This window comes from Neophocaena asiaeorientalis, unplaced genomic scaffold, assembly GCF_003031525.2.
Source record: "Neophocaena asiaeorientalis asiaeorientalis breed wild unplaced genomic scaffold, Neophocaena_asiaeorientalis_V1.1 scaffold218, whole genome shotgun sequence".
Lineage (NCBI taxonomy): Eukaryota > Metazoa > Chordata > Mammalia > Artiodactyla > Phocoenidae > Neophocaena > Neophocaena asiaeorientalis.
The window spans coordinates 4,041,258-4,061,013 of record NW_020172818.1 but is presented as its reverse complement, the minus strand read 5'-3'; the positions used below and the strand labels follow the sequence as shown (position 1 = coordinate 4,061,013).

The 19,756-nt window shown below is 42.0% G+C and overlaps 1 protein-coding gene across 1 annotated transcript in view; it reads right to left on the bottom strand.

The window, feature by feature from the left end:
* The window catches only part of FAM184B (family with sequence similarity 184 member B), a 111,383-nt gene extending 100,431 nt beyond the window's left edge, over positions 1–10,952 (bottom strand). Inside the window, exon 1 of the mRNA XM_024741812.1 lies at positions 10,511–10,952. Coding sequence (XP_024597580.1) covers positions 10,511–10,657 — 147 coding nt within the window. The 5' untranslated portion in view covers positions 10,658–10,952. The remainder of the gene's footprint in view (positions 1–10,510) is intronic.
* Positions 10,953–19,756: the final 8,804 nt, after the last annotated feature.

The window sequence follows — 19,756 nt, the reverse complement described above, 5'->3', positions numbered from 1 at the left end:
TTTTAATTAGAGATCCTCACACTTTTTTTTCTGTAAAGGGCCAGGCAGTAATTATTTTAGGCTTTAGTCAGTCTCTGTCACAATGTTTCAAATCTGCCATTTTAGCACAAAAGCTACCCGAGACAATCTCTAAGTGAACGTGCGTGGCTGTGTCCCAATAAAACTTTATTTTGGACACTAAATTTGAATTTCATGTACTTTTCATGTGTCACCAAATATTGGTCTTATTTTGTATTTTTTTTCAAAATGTAAAAGCCATCCTTGACTCACAAGCCATATAAAAATGGGCAGCGGACTGGTTTGGCCTGGGACATGGTTTGCTGACACTTTTTTTTTTATTTTGGGTGAAGTAGAAAATAATAGTTTCATTGCTTTGCCAGGCAAAAGGGGCCACAGCAAGCTAATGCCCTCAGAACTGTGTGTCCCAACCCGAAGGGTACAGTGAGAAGTGTTATAGTAATGGTTCAAAGAGGGCATGATCAGCTGGTGGACATTCTTCTGATCAGTTGGTGGTGAGGTAAGTGGGAGTCAATATCATCAACCTTCTGGTTCCAAAAGGTCTGGGGTCTACTTGCTTGTGGGCAGCACACAGTTAACTTCTCCCACCTTGTGGAGGTTTCAGTTTCCGCAAAACAGCTCAAAGATATTGTTGTGTGTATCCCTTGATGGGAACCAGGACCCTGCCCCAAGGCTGTACTATTGTTTCTCTTGACTGTTCCTCCCTTGTCTTGCATCCCCTCCCTTCCTTAATTAACGTTTGCACCTGCCCACTGGAACTCAGTGCTGACACCTGTTTTAAGTTAAAAAAGTTATGTCTGTTAGTTTTTTTTCTTTTATAGTTTTCATTTTCAATTATTCAAAATGCTCACATGACATTGAATAGGAGGGCTTCTATTGTATTTGAGAGCTCCTTTCGACTTCTCTCTGTAAGGTCCATGAGATAAGGGATTTTACCTGGCACATAAAAGGCACTCTGTAAGTGCGTCATAAATGAAAGAAGTTAAATTATGCAACATTTATGCAATGGACTATTGACACAACCTTTAAAAGCTGTGTTGAAGGGTTCTAGATTTACTGTGAAGGGGAAAAAACCCAGGTAACACAACAGTTATGTGTGATATAACTCTTTTTAAAAATCACATGTCTATATTTGTATGAGAAATCAGATAGTAGGCTCTGCAAGAAATGGTATTAGTTATTGTATCACTGTAGTTATTATGGGTTTGGGGATACTTTAAAATCTTTTTCTTTTTGCTTCTCTGTATTCTTGATTTTTCTAAAATGGTTGTGATTTCTGTGTATGATTGGTCACCGTTGTTTTTATTTTACCTCGTAATTCTAGTGTTCTGAAGGAATGTGGATCTGACCACATGGAGGCACCAAGTTTGGTCCAACCCTGTGTCTGTGGTCAGGTGCTGGGAGTGACTAAGTCAGATGTTGGCCTGGGAGGGCATGGGGGATGTCCACTTATTTGTCAGATATGCCAGTTCTCCATTGTGCTCAGAAAACTAGAAATTAGATGCTAGCACCTCCTGAGTTCTGGCCTTGAGAAAGGAGCCTTCCCACTCTCCCATAAGACGACTGTACCTAGGCTGTGTTTGAAATGTGCTATTTTATCCTAGGAGCCGCGGGAGGTCCAGGAAGGGTTTTGTTCATCTAGTCCATCAACGAACACTTGCTGGGCACCGATCACGAACCAGGCACTGTTCTAGGCACCAGGGGGTATAGGAGAGAACAGAGCAGACAGAAATTTCTGCCCTCAAGGAACTTCCTTAGTGGGGAAGAGAAGGCCATAAACAGATTAACAGATAGAGGAAAAAAATGGAAACAGCAGATGCAGCTGAGGAAATCTCATGGTCTAGGTGAGCAAGGAGGCCCTCCCTGAAGACATCTGAACCAAGCCAGGAGCAGGCCGAAGAAACCACGAGGACAAAGGCTCCAGGTGGCACAAGCCTGGCACATCTGAAAGCCTGAAAGAAGGCCAGTGTGGCCAAGGAGATGATGCTGAGAAGTAGACAGCAGCCACCTCAAGTGACCATATTAAAGAATTTACTTTAGGTGAACCAATTTTATTCCAAGTGAAATGAGAAGCCATTTGTGGGTTCTAAACAGAAGAATGGCATACTCTGGTTTATACTGTATAAGGTAATTCTTGCCGCTGTGAGCGGGGGCAAGGGTAGACCATGAGGAGGCCACAGCAGGGGTTGGGGGCCAGAGGAGAAGGAGGCTTGGACTAGGGTGGAGGCAGAAATGCAGAAGGGAGGTGGACTGACTCATTGCGTTTATGGGGTAAAGTCATCAGGACTTGCTTCAGAACTGGATTCAAACAGGAGAAAATGCAGTTTGTCTTCGTTTCTTTTAATGTTAACAGCTTAACTGAGATATAATTCTTGAGACCATACAATTCACCCATTTAAACTGTACAATTCAATGGCTTTCAGTATATTCACAGAGTTGTGTAACTATCACTAGAGTCAACTGAAGAATATTCTCATGACTCAAAGAGAAACCTTGCATCCCTCAGTCACTACCCCCATTGTACTTTGTACCATATTTTATTTATCCAGTCTTCGGTTGATGGACATTTCATTTATTTCCGGCTTTTTGGCTATTATGAATAATGTTGCTCTGAATACTGTGTACAAGTTAATTTCTCTTGGGTTTATACCTAGGCATGGAATTTCTGGCTCATATGATAACTCTCTGTTAATTACTTGAGGAATCACCAGGCTGTTTTCCAAAGCAGCTGCAACATTCTACAGCAGTGTAGGAGGGCATGATTCAATTTTAGTATCACTCTGGCTGCTGTGTGGAGAAAGGATTGGAGCAAGGCCGGGGGGAAGTGCAGAGATCAGAATGGTTACGCAAAAGTAGAGGCATCTTAGTAGGGTTCAAGGACACCCAATTTAAGGTGTACTTCATCCTGTTTGATGGCAAAAAGATTTCTGCGAGATAGCTGTCTGTACACCCTATGCGTCACTTTGTTAAATTAAAAGATTCCAACAGAGAGGGCCTGTTAAAACAGATCTGCAGTTTTCAAATCTAGAATCCTAAAGCAAACTGGTATGGAACTGTTTAAACATCTGTCCCTACACAGGCTCCTGCAGGCAGGAGGGTATTTTCAGAGAAACTAAGGGAGTCCGTGGGTGCAATGAAACTTCCACAACTTCAAGCCATAAAAACACAGGGCTCAAGTGGCAGCCTGCTGCTGAGGACTCGTGTGGCAGTAAGCGTCACTCCTACTGCCTGGGACACTGCCCTGGCCTCTCAGTCCAGAGAAGGCCTGGCTTTGTTCCTAGTTGCCGGTTTTGACAACTGGGCAGTGGTCCTGTCCCTCTGCAATTCTTCTAGCTCAGCAAGGGAAGGGAAAGCAACATCTATCGGGCTTACAATAGTCCCTCCGCCGGGTGAGATGCTCCACTTACATTCCTTAAGTTAGGGAACCCTCACAACAAATGACCAAGGAAGAAAGGACTATTTTTCTCAATTACGGATAAAGCAGGTTGGCCCCTTTGGATTGGAAAGTCAGAAAAGTCTCTCTGAAGAGATAGCATTTTAGCTGATATCAGCCATCCAGGGATCAGGAGTAAGAGTGTTCCAAGAGTAACCCACAAATTGTTAGCTCTCCAGGTGACCTCATTTTGATTCACATTTAATTTTCTTTTATATTTATTAGTATAAATAAGAGTAAGAAGCACCCCTCTAGAGATAAATCAAGTTCAAATTCATTTAAAAGATAACCTGGAGTAGAAATTATAATTATTTTCCTTAATATTTCTGATTTTATACTCAGGGTCTATTCTCCATAACAGCAGTCCCCCTACCCCATCCCTAAACAATCCACTATCTCCCCTCAACATCCAATATGACTGTCCCCGCTAATGTGTCTCCATAGACCTCAGTAAGGTTCTGGAACGTGGGGAGACACAGTTCGCTTGGTCTGGTTGTGCTACTGTGCTGGGAGTGGTGACTCTGACCTCCAGAACCTCCCACGGAAGGAAGGAAGGAAGGAAGGATCTACAAGTAAGTGCTACACTGCAACTCAAAGGTCCCCTGCTCTCAGGTGAGGATGCTCTCCCAATGACAGAATCCGTTTTTACTATAACACTTTACCAAATTCCTCAAAACGGAATTCATCCTAAGATCTGTGTGGTGGGTCTTTAGGAAATCCCAATAAACAAAATCCTTCTTCTCCAACGAACTAATTGAAATACAAGACCAAGGCGTGAGGCTGTTTTGAGACCAAAATAACATATTACCGATATAATATTAAAGAATGTGACATACCCACGGGCAGGCTGCATTCCTGATATTTACCCACCTAGTCACAATACTGGGCCAGGGCATTTCTTCCTCCCAGAACCGCACCTACCCCTGTAAAATCGACGGCACGGCTGACAGAGAAGAATGTGTGCTTCTACGGGCAGATCACTCCATAAGAAACAAGGGAGAAAGAGGAAAGAGCTCTGCAGACCCAGCTCCGGCCCTCAGCCTCACTGCTTAGATCTACATTTCCCCTTGCCTGGGAAAGAGCACTAAAGATGATTAAGAGAGGTTACGGAAACACAAGGATGACCAGGGAAGAAGCATCACCCTCACACACACACCTAACACTGGGTTCTGGATGCCCTGGTTCTGTCACTACATCCTAATGTGATGTCAGGCAAGAATACTGGCCCTTTCTTGGGTCTCAGATATTAATTCTCTCAATTAGAGATGGTGCTCGTCTCCTTGCCATGCAGAACTGCTGTGCACACAGAGTATGAGTAAGTATGTCAAAGGCTGTTAGGGAATCATAAGGCGTTACTAAGGTGCAGAAGTTGCAGGCACTTGATTCCACCGTAGCCCTTAGAGGGTCTTCCGAGATCCTGGCAGACATCATTTAGGAAGGGTGACGGAGAGGGTCTGTCGGGGTTATCTTACTTCTTATACTTTCAGCTTGGCAGCTTCTGGCACTAAGAGGACTCTCATTGCCCCCTGGGTACTTTTCCTCAAACTGCTCCAGATGAGAGGTTGTCCCACGGGTATATGGAGTCATGCTTGTGGGCTGGGCTCCCAAGAGTCAGCCTTCAGTTCAAGGGAGGCTTTATGGAGAGGGAACACATGCTTTCCCACTCATTTTCATGTTCTAATATAAAAGGGTCTTGGCTAAACTTGTATTTGGGGAGCAAGACACGCCATCCCACCTTGAAAATGGGAATTGGGGAAATCTCTGGGTATGAGGGATGCTAACACTTCTGGATATGAGGATGTGGAGAGACCTACAAAAGGAAAAATCAGCTGGAGATTTCTGGGCAGGTGCAAAAGCAGGGACTGGCTGAACGGGCCCAGGGACAGGGCTGGGCAAACATGCCTGATGCTTTCAAGACCAAAGCATCTCACAGACTTTAAGGGGAAATGGATTTGGAACCTCCTGTTCTCCCAATTAACTCCTCTGTGCCCACTCTACTGTTTAAACCTTTAGTTGTTCTAAACTGGTGGTTTTCAACAATGTGTGAACATTAGAGATCTTAAGGGGCTTCAGAAAATAGCAGTGCCTGTCACCTCTCTCTCCTCTCCTTCTGAGATGGAGCCCGGGGCATTGTATTCCTTTTGTTTGCTTCTAACTTTTATTTAGAAATAATTTCAAACTTAGGAAAAAACTGCCAGAAGAAGAATAGTACAAAGAACATCACATACCATTTACCTAGATTCACCTATTCTTAACATTCTGTCCCATTTGTTTTATCATTTGCTCTCTATTTTTATTTTCTCTATTTTATTTATAAAATAAAATTCTTTGAGAGTAAGACATCACACTCACCTCCTTAAAAATAAGTTCAAGGTGCATTTTCTTAGAATAGGATATTTTTCTTGCACAGCCATGGTATACTTGTCAACGCCAGGAGCTTTAACATTGATACGAATACTTTAATTTTCTCTATCATCATATTCAATTTGTCAACTGACCCAATCATCTCCTTGTAGCATTTTTACCTCCAGGATACAACCCAGTCTAGGATCAGGCATTGCATTTTGTTATCGTCTCACTGGTGTGTTTTTAAAATCTCTCCAGGTGATTTTAATGTGCATCCTGGACTTTGGACCACCGTGTAAATGAATATTTATTTGCTACACTAACACATAATGAGGGCGCCTCTGGTGGCGCAGTGGTTGAGAATCTACCTGCCAATGCAGGGGACACGGGCTCGAGCCCTAGTCTGGGAAGATTCCACATGGTGCAGAGCAACTAAACCTGTGCGCCACAGCTACTGAGCCTGCGCTCTAGAGGCCACAAGCCACAACTACTGAGTCCACGTGCCTAGAGCCCGTGCTCTGCAACAAGAAAAGCCACAGCAATGAGAAGCCCGCGCACCACCACTAAGAGTAGTCCCCACTCACTGCAACTAGAGAAAGCCTGCTTGCAGCAACGAAGACCCAACACAGCCAAAAATAAATATAAAAAACAACCCCCCCAAAACCCCACATAATGAGTGTTTACCAGGTGCAAAGGATTGTGAATAAATTAAGGAGCTTATTATCTTAAGGGACATACTATATACAAATCAACTATAATATCAGACGGATAAGCATGATGAAAGAAATATTAACCAAATCCGTAGGCAGAAACTTTAAATTTAACAAGCTTACTGAGGGTCTACTATGTGGCAGACATTGTACAAACTTCTGGAAAAACAGATTAATAAGAAAGAAATAACGAGTATACAATTAGTGATTAATGAATACATGATTAATTACAAAAGTGAGATTTTTTTCAAAGATTTTTCTTGGGGAAAGTGAGACTTAAAAGATAAGTAGAATTCAACTTATAGAGATGAAGTCATTTCAGGAGAGGAAATATCAGAGGGAAGTGAGCGCACAGAGGAGGAAAGGGAGAAGTGTACTTCACTGTATTTGAGAACTGGGTGCCTGGGGTGGTACTTGATCCTCCTGGAAAAGTACGCTGGAAAATGTAAGATGGTACAGTCACTTCGGAAAGTCAGTTGGCAGTTTCTTGGAAAGTCAAACATAAATTTACCATACAACCCAACAATCCCATTCCCAAGAGTAATTTTTGTTACCCAAGAGTAACAAAAATGTGTGCGCAGGAATGTAATGTTTGTAGCAGCGTGATTCATAACAGCCCCAGGGTGGGAACAATCCAAGTGCCTATTAACTGGCGAATGTGATCATCAGAAAATGGTGTATCCATACAATGGGATACTACTGAGTAATAAAAGGGAATGAATGAATGACATATGCTACAATTGATGACCCTCAAAAACATGATGCTGAGATTTAGCAACTAAGTGAAAAAAGCCAGATGGAAATACATGTTGTATCGTTTCACTGATATGAAATAAATGGAAAGGATAAATTTATGAAGACAGAAAGCAGATCAGTGGTTGCCTGGCATTGGGGTAGCAACAGGGACTGACTACAAATGGATACAAAGGATGGTGATAGAAATGTCCTAAAACTGGATTATGGTTATGGAGCAGCAACTCTGTAAATTTACTAAAAGATGGTGAATTATATGTTTAGATGAATTTTATGGTATGTAAATTATACTTCAATAAAGCTATAAAAATTAAGTTATCAAAATCAGACGGAAAGGAAGCAAGAAGAGCAATCTTAGAAATGAAAAATGTAATTCTAAAACTTAATAGATGGGGCTTCCCTGGTGGCGCAGTGGTTAAGAATCTGCCTGCCAATGCAGGGGACAAAGGTTTGATCCCTGGTCCGGGAAGATCCCACATGCCTCAGAGCAACTAAGCCCGTGTGCCACAACTACTGAGCCTGCGCTCTAGAGCCCACGAGCCACAACTACTGAGCCTGCATGCCACAACTACTGAAGCCCATGCTCTGCAACAAGAGAAGCCACCACAATGAGAAGCTCGCACACCGCAACAGAGAGTAGCCCCAGTTCTCCAGAACTAGAGAAAGCCCGCGTGCAGCAACGAAGACCCAACACAGACAAAAATAAATAAATAAATAAAATTTAAAAATAAATAAAACTTAATAGATGGGAAAAATTCTGGATTGGACATATTATTTAGAGGATTGGGAAATAGGAAGACAGCATTAAGGAATTCACCAGGATACAATAGAGACAAAAAGACTTTTAATAACATTTTAGGATATGGATGGAGAGGCTACCTTAACTCACCTAATGGCAGTTGCAGAAAACTGAATGGAGGCAATGACAGAGAAACAATATCTGAACACAAAATCATTGATAATTTTCCAGAATTAAAGAGAGCACCTGAGTCTTCAATAGAAAGTACATTCACTACCAACTAGAGAGTTCTAATGAAACTGCTAAACGTCAAAATACACACACACCAGTGCTACCAATAGAAAAGGCAGATTATCTACAAAGGAATGAAAATTTGATTGGCAGTAGGATTTTTACCAGCAGCAATCAGTATCTGAAGACAATAGGACACTATCAACACTGTGCTATGGGAAAATAGCTGTTCACTAGAAATTTTTTAAAATTTATTTATTTAATTTATTTATTTTGGGGTGTGTTGGCCCTTCATTGCTGTGCGTGGGCTACTCTTCATTGGGGTGCATGTGCTTCTCATTCTGGTGGCTTCTCTTGCAGAGCACGGGCTCTAGGTGTGCGGGCTTCAGTAGTTGTGGCATGCACAGTCTCTAGAGCACAGGCTCAGTAGTTGAGACGCACGGGTTTAGTTGCTCCACAGCATGTGGGGGGATCTTCCCGGACCAGGGATCGACCCCATGTCTCCTGCATTGGCAGGCGGATTCTTAACCACTGCACCACCAGGGAAGTCCCATCACTAGAATTTTATACCCAAGTAAACAACCATCCAACAGTGAGGGCAAAATACAGACATTTTCAAATATACAAAGAATTTCTTACCCCACCAAGACCCCTATGGAAAGAACTATTAAATGATGAACTTCAGCTAGAAGAAAAGTGAACCGAAAGAGAAGGCTGTGGATTCAAGAAAAAAATAGGGAGTAGAAGAATTGGTGAAATGTCAGTAAATTTAATGAACTCAAGTATAAAAACGATTGTAAATTTTAAAAGGTAAAAAACTCTAGACAACAATGACAAGATGGGAAAGGGGAGGGCTGTTAAATGGGTAAAGTATGCAAAGCTCTTTTGTAGGGAGAAAGAATTATGTGGTAACTTTGTTAGAAAAACTATAGTTAAATATGTATGTGGAGGGGCTTCCCTGGTGGCGCAGTGGTTGAGAATCCGCCTGCCGATGCAGGGGACACGGATTCGTGCCCCAGTCCGGGAAGATCCCACATGCTGCGGAGCGGCTGGGCCCGTGAGCCATGGCCGCTGAGCCAGCGCGTCCGGAGCCTGTGCTCCACAACGGGAGAGGCCACAGCAGTGAGAGGCCCGCGTACCGCAAAGAAAAAAAAAAAGAGAGATCACTGTTTGGATACAGGCTCATTTGCAAAAAATGTGGAGAAGTTAATGGGAGGGATAGGAGAAGGCAGCTGGTGTCCAATTCCAGGTCTCTGTGCTCTCTTCCTTCTGGCAAAATAGTCAGGGAGGAAAATGCCTGTGATCCCACAAAAAAGTGGGTGTGGGAAGTGGGAGGAAGATAGTTGGGGAAAAGAGTATGTCCCATACACAGAACCTGGACCGGACGTTCCACTAGCAGGCATGTTATCAGGAGTAATTATTATGAGGTCAAAAGGAAACCCCAAGGCAACTAGCTAAATTCAGGCACTCAGGACCTTGTATAAAAGACAGAGAGGGATGTTGTTTTCTGTCTACACAACAGGCCCAGGAGGGGAACCTACCATAAGGAGCTCCTAATTGGGAAGCTGCAGGGGGCTAACAAAGGACAGGGTGTCCATCTTCTTGCTGGTCTTCATAAGGAAGACATCACAGTTCCTTGGAGGGTCAATCAGGGCTCTGGGATGAGGTAGGGAGATGGAGGGGCTGACCTCCCGAGGTCCTTTGTAATCCAGTAATTAAATGGTGAATTGTTCACTTCCCCATTTATGCTCTGTACCCAGTTTGATAGTAAGTCCCCTGGGCTGCCTTCCAGGTTTACTACGGTGACACGCAAGCTGCTGGCGCTCAACAAATGAATCAAATGTTTAAAGAGCCCACATGACCTCCTCCCCGCCTGTAAAGTACGGCGATGAATGAAATCACAACATTCCAGGCACTATCACTTGAGCAGAGCCCGCAAGGAAACACACACATACACACACACACACACACACACACACACACACACACACCACAGCACTGATTCAACTCGATTCACATTCCCACCCTAGGAGCGCAGACCACCTGCTCAGCGTGGAGGTTGTAGGAGTTTCCTTGGCAAGGATCCTTTCTCTCAGCTGCTTTAGGATGGTGCCTCCAGAAGGTCACCAAGATTTAGGACCGCTTCCCTTCCGGGTTGGCCTCCGAGGCAAAGTTTCAGCTCGGATTCTGCCTGGGCCTCCCTCGGGCGCGTCCGCACTCCCTCCCCGGCCCCGGGCGCCCCGGACGCGCAGCTGGCCGGCCTGCAGCGCCTCACGTTACCTTGGTGAGCTGGGCGATCTTCTTGCACATTTTCACGTGCATCTCGGGATCACAGTCCATTCTCCAGTCGGCGCCACCTCCAGCATCGGCTTTGGAGCCCGGGCAAGTCCCGGGAGCGTGAATTTTGCTGTTGAGAGCAGAAGCCATCGCTGAAACGCGTCAGGCACTCAAAGCCTCTCGATGGCTCGGCTTCTCGATGCCCACGGTGTGCAGGTGCTTGCGCGCGCGGGCGTGTGAGTGTGTGGGTTTTCTCGGGAGAGGTGGCACTGCAGTCCCGCCGCCCGCGCCACCGCGTGGCTCCCGCGCGCCCACCCTTCCTCCTCCGGCCCTCACTCGCTTGCTGGCTCTGCGGGCACCCGCACCCTGCGGCGAAGCGCCAAGAAACCGCACGTGCCGCTCGTGACCCGCGCGCAGCTCCCGGGCCCATGCGGGTTTCGCCTGCAATCAGCTTCCGCGACGAGGAGCCAGTGGCCTTGGAGAGGTTTTGCGCCGGCCAGGCGCGGCGCTCTGGGACACGTGGGTGGCGCCGGGCTCCGGACTCAGTGGCGACGGACCCCGCCCGTGGTGGGCATCCCAGGCCAAGGAGAAAGAAGAGCCGGCCTCAGCCTCGGGCAGCTGGGGCGTTTGGTGTGGGGAAGGGACCCTGGCGACGTGCTGCTGGCGAATGGATGGCGAGAGACCGGGCACCTTCACGGGTGCACTCAGCCAGCGACTCCGGAGCCTCGGAGCTGGGCGCTGAGGGCTGAGGGGGGGGGCGGGGTGCCGAGAGAGGGGCGGGGAGGGGAAAGCGAGTCGCGGGGACGCTAGGAAGTGCGGGGACCCGGACATACGTTTTGGGCCCCTGCCTGGGCTGAGGGTGGGAGCCCCCCTTCCCCCATTTTAAGAAGGACCCCGGACGTTGCGGGAGAATTGCCGGAGATTACCAAAGGGAAGAAGCCAAAAGGGCTGCCGAGGAGCTGGTGACCGAAATCTGGGACGAGAAAGCGCAGAGTACGTAGTGAGGGAATGTGTAGTGTAAGAAAGCAGAGAAAAAAGTCAAAGACAGGGGTAGAAAGGATGGTGGCAGGTGTGGGAAAGGAGGAAGCAAAGAGGAATGAAGGAATAGGTAACAAATGGAGCTGAAAGTCTGAGCAAACCGATCCCAGGGAAAGTGAAGCGACTCAACCACACACTGGCCACCCGCCACCCGGAGCCAGAATCCTGTCAAGTCTTTGGATTACGAGCTTGTGTGTTTTTCGTTTGTTTGGTGAGTGGAGGGGTTAGCGGGCCAAATTTCTTTGTGACTTGATTTTTCTGGTTTCAGACAGTGGGCTTTGGGGAAAGTGACAACATCCTGATCAGAATTTCCTAAAGTGTGAATAACAGCATCAAAATAATAAGCAATTTGCATGGTTAATATATTTCATTTTACAAACTGCTTTATATCAGAAGTTTTAATAATCTTGAAAAAAAACCAAGCAAACCTCAAGGGGTCTCAGAAACCACGATCCCATCCCTCCACACCACCCATTTTTATAGGTGAGGAAATACAGAAAACTTGTACCAAGCAAGGCAATTACAAGTAGCAGAGTTGTGTCTGAAACAGATATTCCTATTCTAAATTCCTTACTTTCACCCCAATACATTATACTTCATAGGCATAGCCAACCTGGGTTTTGGTTCCTAGTTTATCCTCTTAGGTTCCCTCTCCAGGACAACTACCCCCTCCCCCAATTCAATTAGAAAACAGAATGCCTGAATCAGAATCACTGCCAGGATGTTGATGTAGACTCTTGGTCCTATCTTAGATTCCATGAGTCAAAATCTCGGGAGGTGAGGATCCAGAATCCACATTTTAAACGAGCGTCCTACTTAATTCCAAATTTAGAGTATTTTCTGCAGGGTCTTAATATATAATACATTTTACAGGAATTCAACCACTTTGTAAACTAGAAGAAAATTAGCCTTTTTGATTCAGAACTTTATCAAAAGTTGTTCTCCTCTGTGGAAAATCACATCATCAGTGGCTTTGTGGCTCATATTTGGTTGCTGATACAACACACTTGTATTGTAACTGCCACGTTCATGGTGAGTCTGCCAATATGTGCAAGCGTCTGAGTACTACATTATGTCATAAAGTTAATCAAGCCAGAGCATTTGCATACTGAAATGTTTTAATTATAATTGCTTTCCTTTTATTTCTCCTTTCTATTACTGTCAAGAAATTACACTGATTTTTAAAATGTGTTTACTAATTTAAAAATTATCTATGAATTTCAAGATAATAACATGAACAGTATAGAAAAGGTGATGGTGTGAACAGGATTGAGAACCGCTGCTCTTGATGATCTTATACACACTAAAGTTTAGTAATACTGCTTTCTAACTCCAAGTTTTAGTTATTTAATTATGATCTTATTAAGTCTGGGGGCCAAAACATTTTCCATTTGGATATATTATACTTGCAACTTTATAGTGGCAGACAGTGGGGAAAGCAGATTCCCTTATCAGGCTTTGCTGGACTGCAGTTACTATAATCAAGGTACCACAAGCTGGCCTGTTTTGCAAAGAGTCCTTTGCAGTTTGCTGGGGCTTTCTAGCACCGTGACTAGTAGGTCTTTTCAAACTATCAGGAATGAAATAGAGGGCAGAAGAGGACTATGTGCTTTGTCTAATACAGGGCATTTATTAGCCCACTAATGTGGTCTTGGAATTATGCCATGCTCTTTGCACATGTTCTCACCCCCACTAAGGCACTTATTATTCTCATTCTACAGACTAGAAAATTGAAGCTAAGGGAGGCTAAGCACCCAATTTTACACAGCTAGTAAATGGATCTGAGTCTATCCAACTTCAAAGGCTGTTCTTCCCAGAGCACAGGGCTGGCAATCCGAAACTTTTTAAAACTACAATCAATTTGTTTTTTCTTTAGATTATAAACATATAAGCTTCTTTTAGTTACCCCTCTCCTCAATCTCACCTGTAATAATACAAAAAATGGGTATAAGAAGAAAGCAAAAATCACCCCAAGTCCCACACTCAAAGAAAATTGCTGTTAATATTTTGAAGATTCTTCTAGACATCTCTCTGAAAACACCTAGAAAATGTTAAGTACATATATGTATTTTAAAATAAATGAGATACTGTAATAATGTTTTTGAACCCTATTCACTCAACCTTATTTTCCTTTTGCCAATAACAATCTACATTCCCATTTTAAACAGCCAGTATTCCATTATATACAACATATTTACCCCACCCATTATTGAACAATTCTTTTATTTTTTTATATTTTAAGCAAAATGCTTCATATATGTTTATAATGTTTGCTGTATTATGAGAATATTCAATTCTGTTCTAAAGGACAGGAAAACCAAAAAGGATATATGAAACTTATGTTGGATAGAATTCTTAAAATGTGTTAAGTACAGAGTATACTGTAAGACAGGATAAAGACAGAATGGAATATATGTAAAAAGGAGGGAACGAACAAGAGTGTTACTAATAGGTGGAAAAAGATGGAAAGATCAAAGATGTAAGGTAAAGATAATGCCACCTTCAGGCTGACAGCTGTATCATCCCTAAAATGCCATTTGTTGTTGACACTCATTCTGGCCCCTCGAATGTCCTGCCCCAGAAACACAGATAAAAAACATGGCTCTCAGCAGGCCGTTATCCAGGCATACATGCCTTTGCACATTTCTAACAGAGCAAGCACGTATTGACTCTAGGCATCCTCCACCTGCGGAGCCCCTCTTTCAACTGTGGTTCTCAAAACTGAACGTTCAGAGCTTCCCTGGCGGCGCAGTGGTTGAGAGTCCGCCTGCCGATGCAGCGGACACGTTCGTGCCCCGGTCCGGGAGGATCCCACATGCCGCGGAGCCATGGCCGCTGAGCCTGCGCGTCCGGAGCCTGTGCTCCGCAACGGGAGAGGCCACAACAGTGAGAGGCCCGCGTACCGCAAAAAACAAAACAAAACAAAACAAAACCCTGCACGTTCAGAAGTCAAGGCTGCTGCAGCAGACAGGACAACAACACTGCATACCCCAGGATTCTGGTAATGTGGTCCTCCACCTCCCTGGCACCCTATCCTAAATGTCTTAACCTTCACTATACTTTCCAATTGACTTCTGTTTAAAAGTGATTCAGTAAACCATGGGATTTGAGCATCTTAATTTGGGCTGTAAGGATTTGCTGTCCATGACATCTGGGATAGTCTGTCTGGTAGGGTATTTGGAGATTACCATTGCATCAGGAAAACTTCCTACACGACATTATACACGGATCTTTGCACAGATGTGCAAGTATTTCCATAGGAGTAAATCCTAGAATAAACTGGTTTCAAAGAGTATGCAAATTTTAAATCTTTATATATTCTATACTGTTCTGGAATATTTATTCCAAATTATACTCATTAACAGTGCTCAAAAATGTGTGTTTTCCCATGCTTGTGATCTTGAAATATTTTCCAATTTAAAAGGGGAAGAGTGTCTCTCCTACACCATTTGTTTGATTACTAGTAGGGCTGTTAAAACACCTTTCCACAAATTGATCAGTCATTGGAATTAAACCTTTCATGCATTCTTTTTGTCTGGCTGTCTTCTATATGTTGAAGTAACTTTCTAGACCCAAGATAGGGCTGCTACTGTGTAGGGTGCCATGTCAGCAAACCAACACCTAGATAATTTTTGTGTCCCTGTAATGCTCTGTGCGACCAGAAACACAGTATATCCAGTCAGCCAATCCCCAAACACCAAGCCAGCTCTGGGCTCTCTACTTAGTTTCTTCTTACTCGAAACAAGGTTGACTAGGTGACCCCAGCCAATCAGATATTTTCTATTTTTCTCTTCCTTGTTCTTTTTTTTTTGGGCCTCTCACTGTTGCGGCCTCTCCCGTTGCGGAGCACAGGCTCCGGACGCGCAGGCCCAGCGGCCATGGCTCACGGGCCCAGCCGCTCCGCGGCACGTGGGATCCTCCCAGACCGGGGCACGAACCCGCGTTCCCTGCATCGGCAGGCAGACTCTCAACCACTGCGCCACCAGGGAAGCCCCTCTTCCTTGTTCTTTATTCTTTATCCTATAAAAGCTTCCTGCCTTCCACCCCATTTTATTCTACTTCATAAAGTGCTAAAGTTTGTATCACCAGACTTGTCTTTAATCATTTTTAAAAACTTATTACAAGATATTTCTTTGCAGGGGCTTTGAGCACTTTACTTATCATACATATTGCAAACATTTCCTCCAGTTAGCAATTTACGTTTCTTACGCTCTATGAATATCTTGAATTTTTACATAGGTAAATCTGTTTATCTTTTCTCACATTTTGGAATAAATGTTTGGTGGCAAAATTTTAGCCAGATTATATTAAATATTGATATGATCACCATGAGTGCCACAAATTGTTTTGGAAGCAGCTAGTGGGCAATGAGTCTAGTAATGCGAGCATTGGTAGTCATTTTTCTCATCTTCATACCTGAAAATCCTGCTAGTGGTAACAGAGGTGTGAAGCACAGGGATAAAAGAAGAGTTGAGCACATGGGCTAAGAGCAGTAAATCACACAAGTAGTCTTTCCAATACCTGAAACATTTAACAGCCAGTTTGCAAAGTACATTTGACTTCACCTTAAACAGGCAGAAAGTGAATCTGGCCACTCAATACTGCTGCCTTTCTGGTCTTTTTCTAGAGTTCAAAGGTAACTAAACAATAGAACTCTCCAACACTCGAAAAAGGAACGGAACTGATGCTTTTAAATTCTCTTTATTACACAGCAGTAGAGTGCTCTCTACTTAATGGAAACGAAAAAGTTTTTTAACTGAATTAAGTATTGGTAATAGAATGACCTATGGTTCAATTTTTCAACCTAGCCAAGTCGTTTTTCAATTTCCCTTTCCGGAATTGACCACTGTTTTTGTTTGTTTTGTTTTGTTTTTGTTTTTTAAAAAAGGTCATCTGGTGTCTCTGCAATACAAATCCAAGTATCACCTAGAATATGTACATGGATTTAGAATTTCTCAAATTTTGGTAAACATAAAAATTATCATGAGCTTGATAAAAATGAATAATTCTGACTCCTTACATCAGAAATTTTGATTCAGGTCTGAGTAAGGCATTTTAAACAATCACTTCAGTGATGCTGTTGTGGATGGTACCAGACCCCAGTTTGAGAATTGCTTTAATGTCCCAAACAAGCCTTAACAGTTCCCTCTATGTCGTCCTGCTTTATTACGTCCTCCTCATCCTTTCTCCTATTCACATCCTATCAGCCTTCAGTCTCAGCTCAGGTAGCACTCTGAGGGAGCCCTGACCTGACTACTCCAGTCAGAGATGCTCTCCCTGAGCTCTCATGGCACTTAGTATACAGCAGACGTCTCTAAACTTTGATTCAGCAACTGATCAGAAGAAACTTTTTGAGCATGCATTCCAATAATGTACTTCTTAACCTATGATTGTTCTGTACTAATATTTTATACCCACTGTAAAATATACCCAAAAGAGAAAGTTAACAGATGAATTAAAGAAAATATGACAAATTATTGTTAATTTGACAAAAATTTTGGTATATATTATTAATATATTGTGATATATTATAGTATTTTAGATGAAGCAATTTAATTGAATATGCTTCAACATTTTAAAAAATCTTGATTTATCATTTTAGGATATTGGGATTCAGAGGTCTAATTTTAAGTTCAGTTTATTTCAACATTGATTTTAATAGCTGCTATAACTGAAAACATATGAAACTTCACAGGTTCAAGGGATGGATATCATTAAAGGTACTTACTAAATTATGGTTATCAATTTTGCAATCCCATACGCCAATTTCCATAAAGGATTTTGCTGAAATTTTGTTGAAATTCAGTAAACTTATATCTTCCCTGATACCAATCAATTCTCACAAGCTAATCATAAAATGTTGCATTTCTATATGTATTTTTAAATAGGTAATTATTCATATGGTACAATATTCAAGAGTGAAAAAATGAAATGACTTCATTCCACCTCTGTTTCTAGTTACTGGTTCCACTCCTGCAGCAGCAACAAATTCTATTCCTACATGAGCATAAAAAGCATGTATATATTTAATTTTCTGACACATTTTACACTTACTACCATACTGAATGAGGAAGGATGTGTTTTTCCTACACCATATCCCTTCCACATTCCTCAGTCTTATTTTATCAGAATTCCAATAGTAATCACTCAATATGATAACAATGTAAATATGGTTCATGGGCCAAAGTGTGCTCAAAATTACTCCTACTTTCTTACACAATCCTTCTTTGTCTTCTTTTTTAATTCGCTAACTGCTAGGGATAGATTTAAGTGTGTGTTGGTTTCGGTATTCAGCAAAAACCTGCTCTTAGGCTTTGGCCTTGCCCTTTGGGAGGCTGAAGAGCTGACTACCTCTTTCACTATCACTTCTGGCAACTCTGAAATTGTACCAGATCAATGATAATGGTTCTTTTTTCCAGATGAACATCATACCTACTCAGATTAACAACACCTGTATTATTAACAAGGCAAGTATATTAGTTACGGTAATGTTAATTGCTAAAATAAACAAACCCTATATTTCAGTAGCTTAACACAGTAGAGTTTATTATTTTGCTCACATGGAAGTCTGAGTTACTTGTCTTTGGACCCCCTTCCTATCTAAAGTGAATCAGCATTTGGCTATTTCTATCTGTGCTCCGAGATCCTCCAGGACCACATAGTCATCTGCATCCAGCCAGTAAAAGGCAGAAAGAATATAGAGAAGGTATATCCACTTCTAAAATACCTTGGGGCCTGGACTTGACATACCAACTCTGTAGTCATTGGTAAAAACTGATTATAGGCGAGAACCGACTAAGATATAAGGGGGTCTGGAAATATAATTCCTGGCTGGGTAGCAATTTCTCATAAGAACTCTACACTCTGAAAATGGGAGCACACAATATGATGGACATAGAATTATCTATTACAAATAATTCAGACTTACTGTTAATATCTGAATATATATTTTCTAGTACAGGTAAACATTTGGGATATAAATTGAAGGGGAAAATCACACTGAAATGTAAGCTCCATGAAGGCAGAAATTTTTGTCTTTTTTGTTGACTGCTAAAGTCCTAGGGCTTAGAATAGTACTTGGCACTCTGTAGGTGCTCAGTAAATATTTGCTGAATGACCAACTGAATGAATGTATTTTATGCACTGAAATTCTATTAATCAGGTCAAATATTATGTGTATGTATTGCAAAAGTAAAGTGCTGCAAATAATTGATTTGAAAACTGTTAATTTTATGTACAGAAACAGATATTGAGAACATTCTGGTAGCTGAATAACAGGGAAACAGATGAACACGAATATTAGACTAGATAATGTCTAGAAGAATACCTTAAATGTATAAAATGTATAAAAACATTTAAATAACAGTACATGGCAGAATAATAGATTCAATTGTTTATAATTCCAATAGCTGTAGAATTGGTATACTAAAATTCAAAATTTTAAACAAAGAAATAGTATTAGATTTTAGTTAATTTATACCATTTAGATAATTAATTTTCAAGAAAAAGTCCAATTTGGGAATTCTTCAGTCTTTCGAGGATAACTGAAAAATGGAATGTCAACTCTCCTACCTCACGTTTCATGAGAAGGACAAACTCCAAAGATATATAAACCACATCTATGATAAATGACCTTTAACCTGGATAAAATAAATGTAAAGTTTACCAAAAAATAAAAAGAAGATAGTAATAGAGAAAAATGAGATACCTAAAGTATTGTTTTCAGTCATTAAATTTCAAAATGTCAGTTGTAATAAGAATATTTTAATAAACACAATTCCTCTTCTACCTTATATCATATACAAAATTAACTTGAGATGGATCACAGACTTAAATGTGAAGCTAAAACTATAAGGCTTCAAAAAAAACACAACATAGAAGAATATCTTCATAACATTCAGGTTGGCAAAGATTTGTTAGAGCACTAACAATAATAGAAAAACAACCTGATAAACTGGATTTTATAAAAATTTAAAACTTCCACTCATAACATACCATTAAGAAAGTAAAAATAAAAGGCATAGACTGGTAGAAGATACTTGTAACACACATACATACATCTGACAAACAACCTTGTATACTAAATATGTAAAGAACATATCATTAAGAAAAAGCATAATTTACAAGTGGGCAAAAGACTTGAAAAAGTACTTTCAAAAGAGGTATCTGAAAGGACAATAAGCATATGAAAAGGTACTCAATATTGCAAAT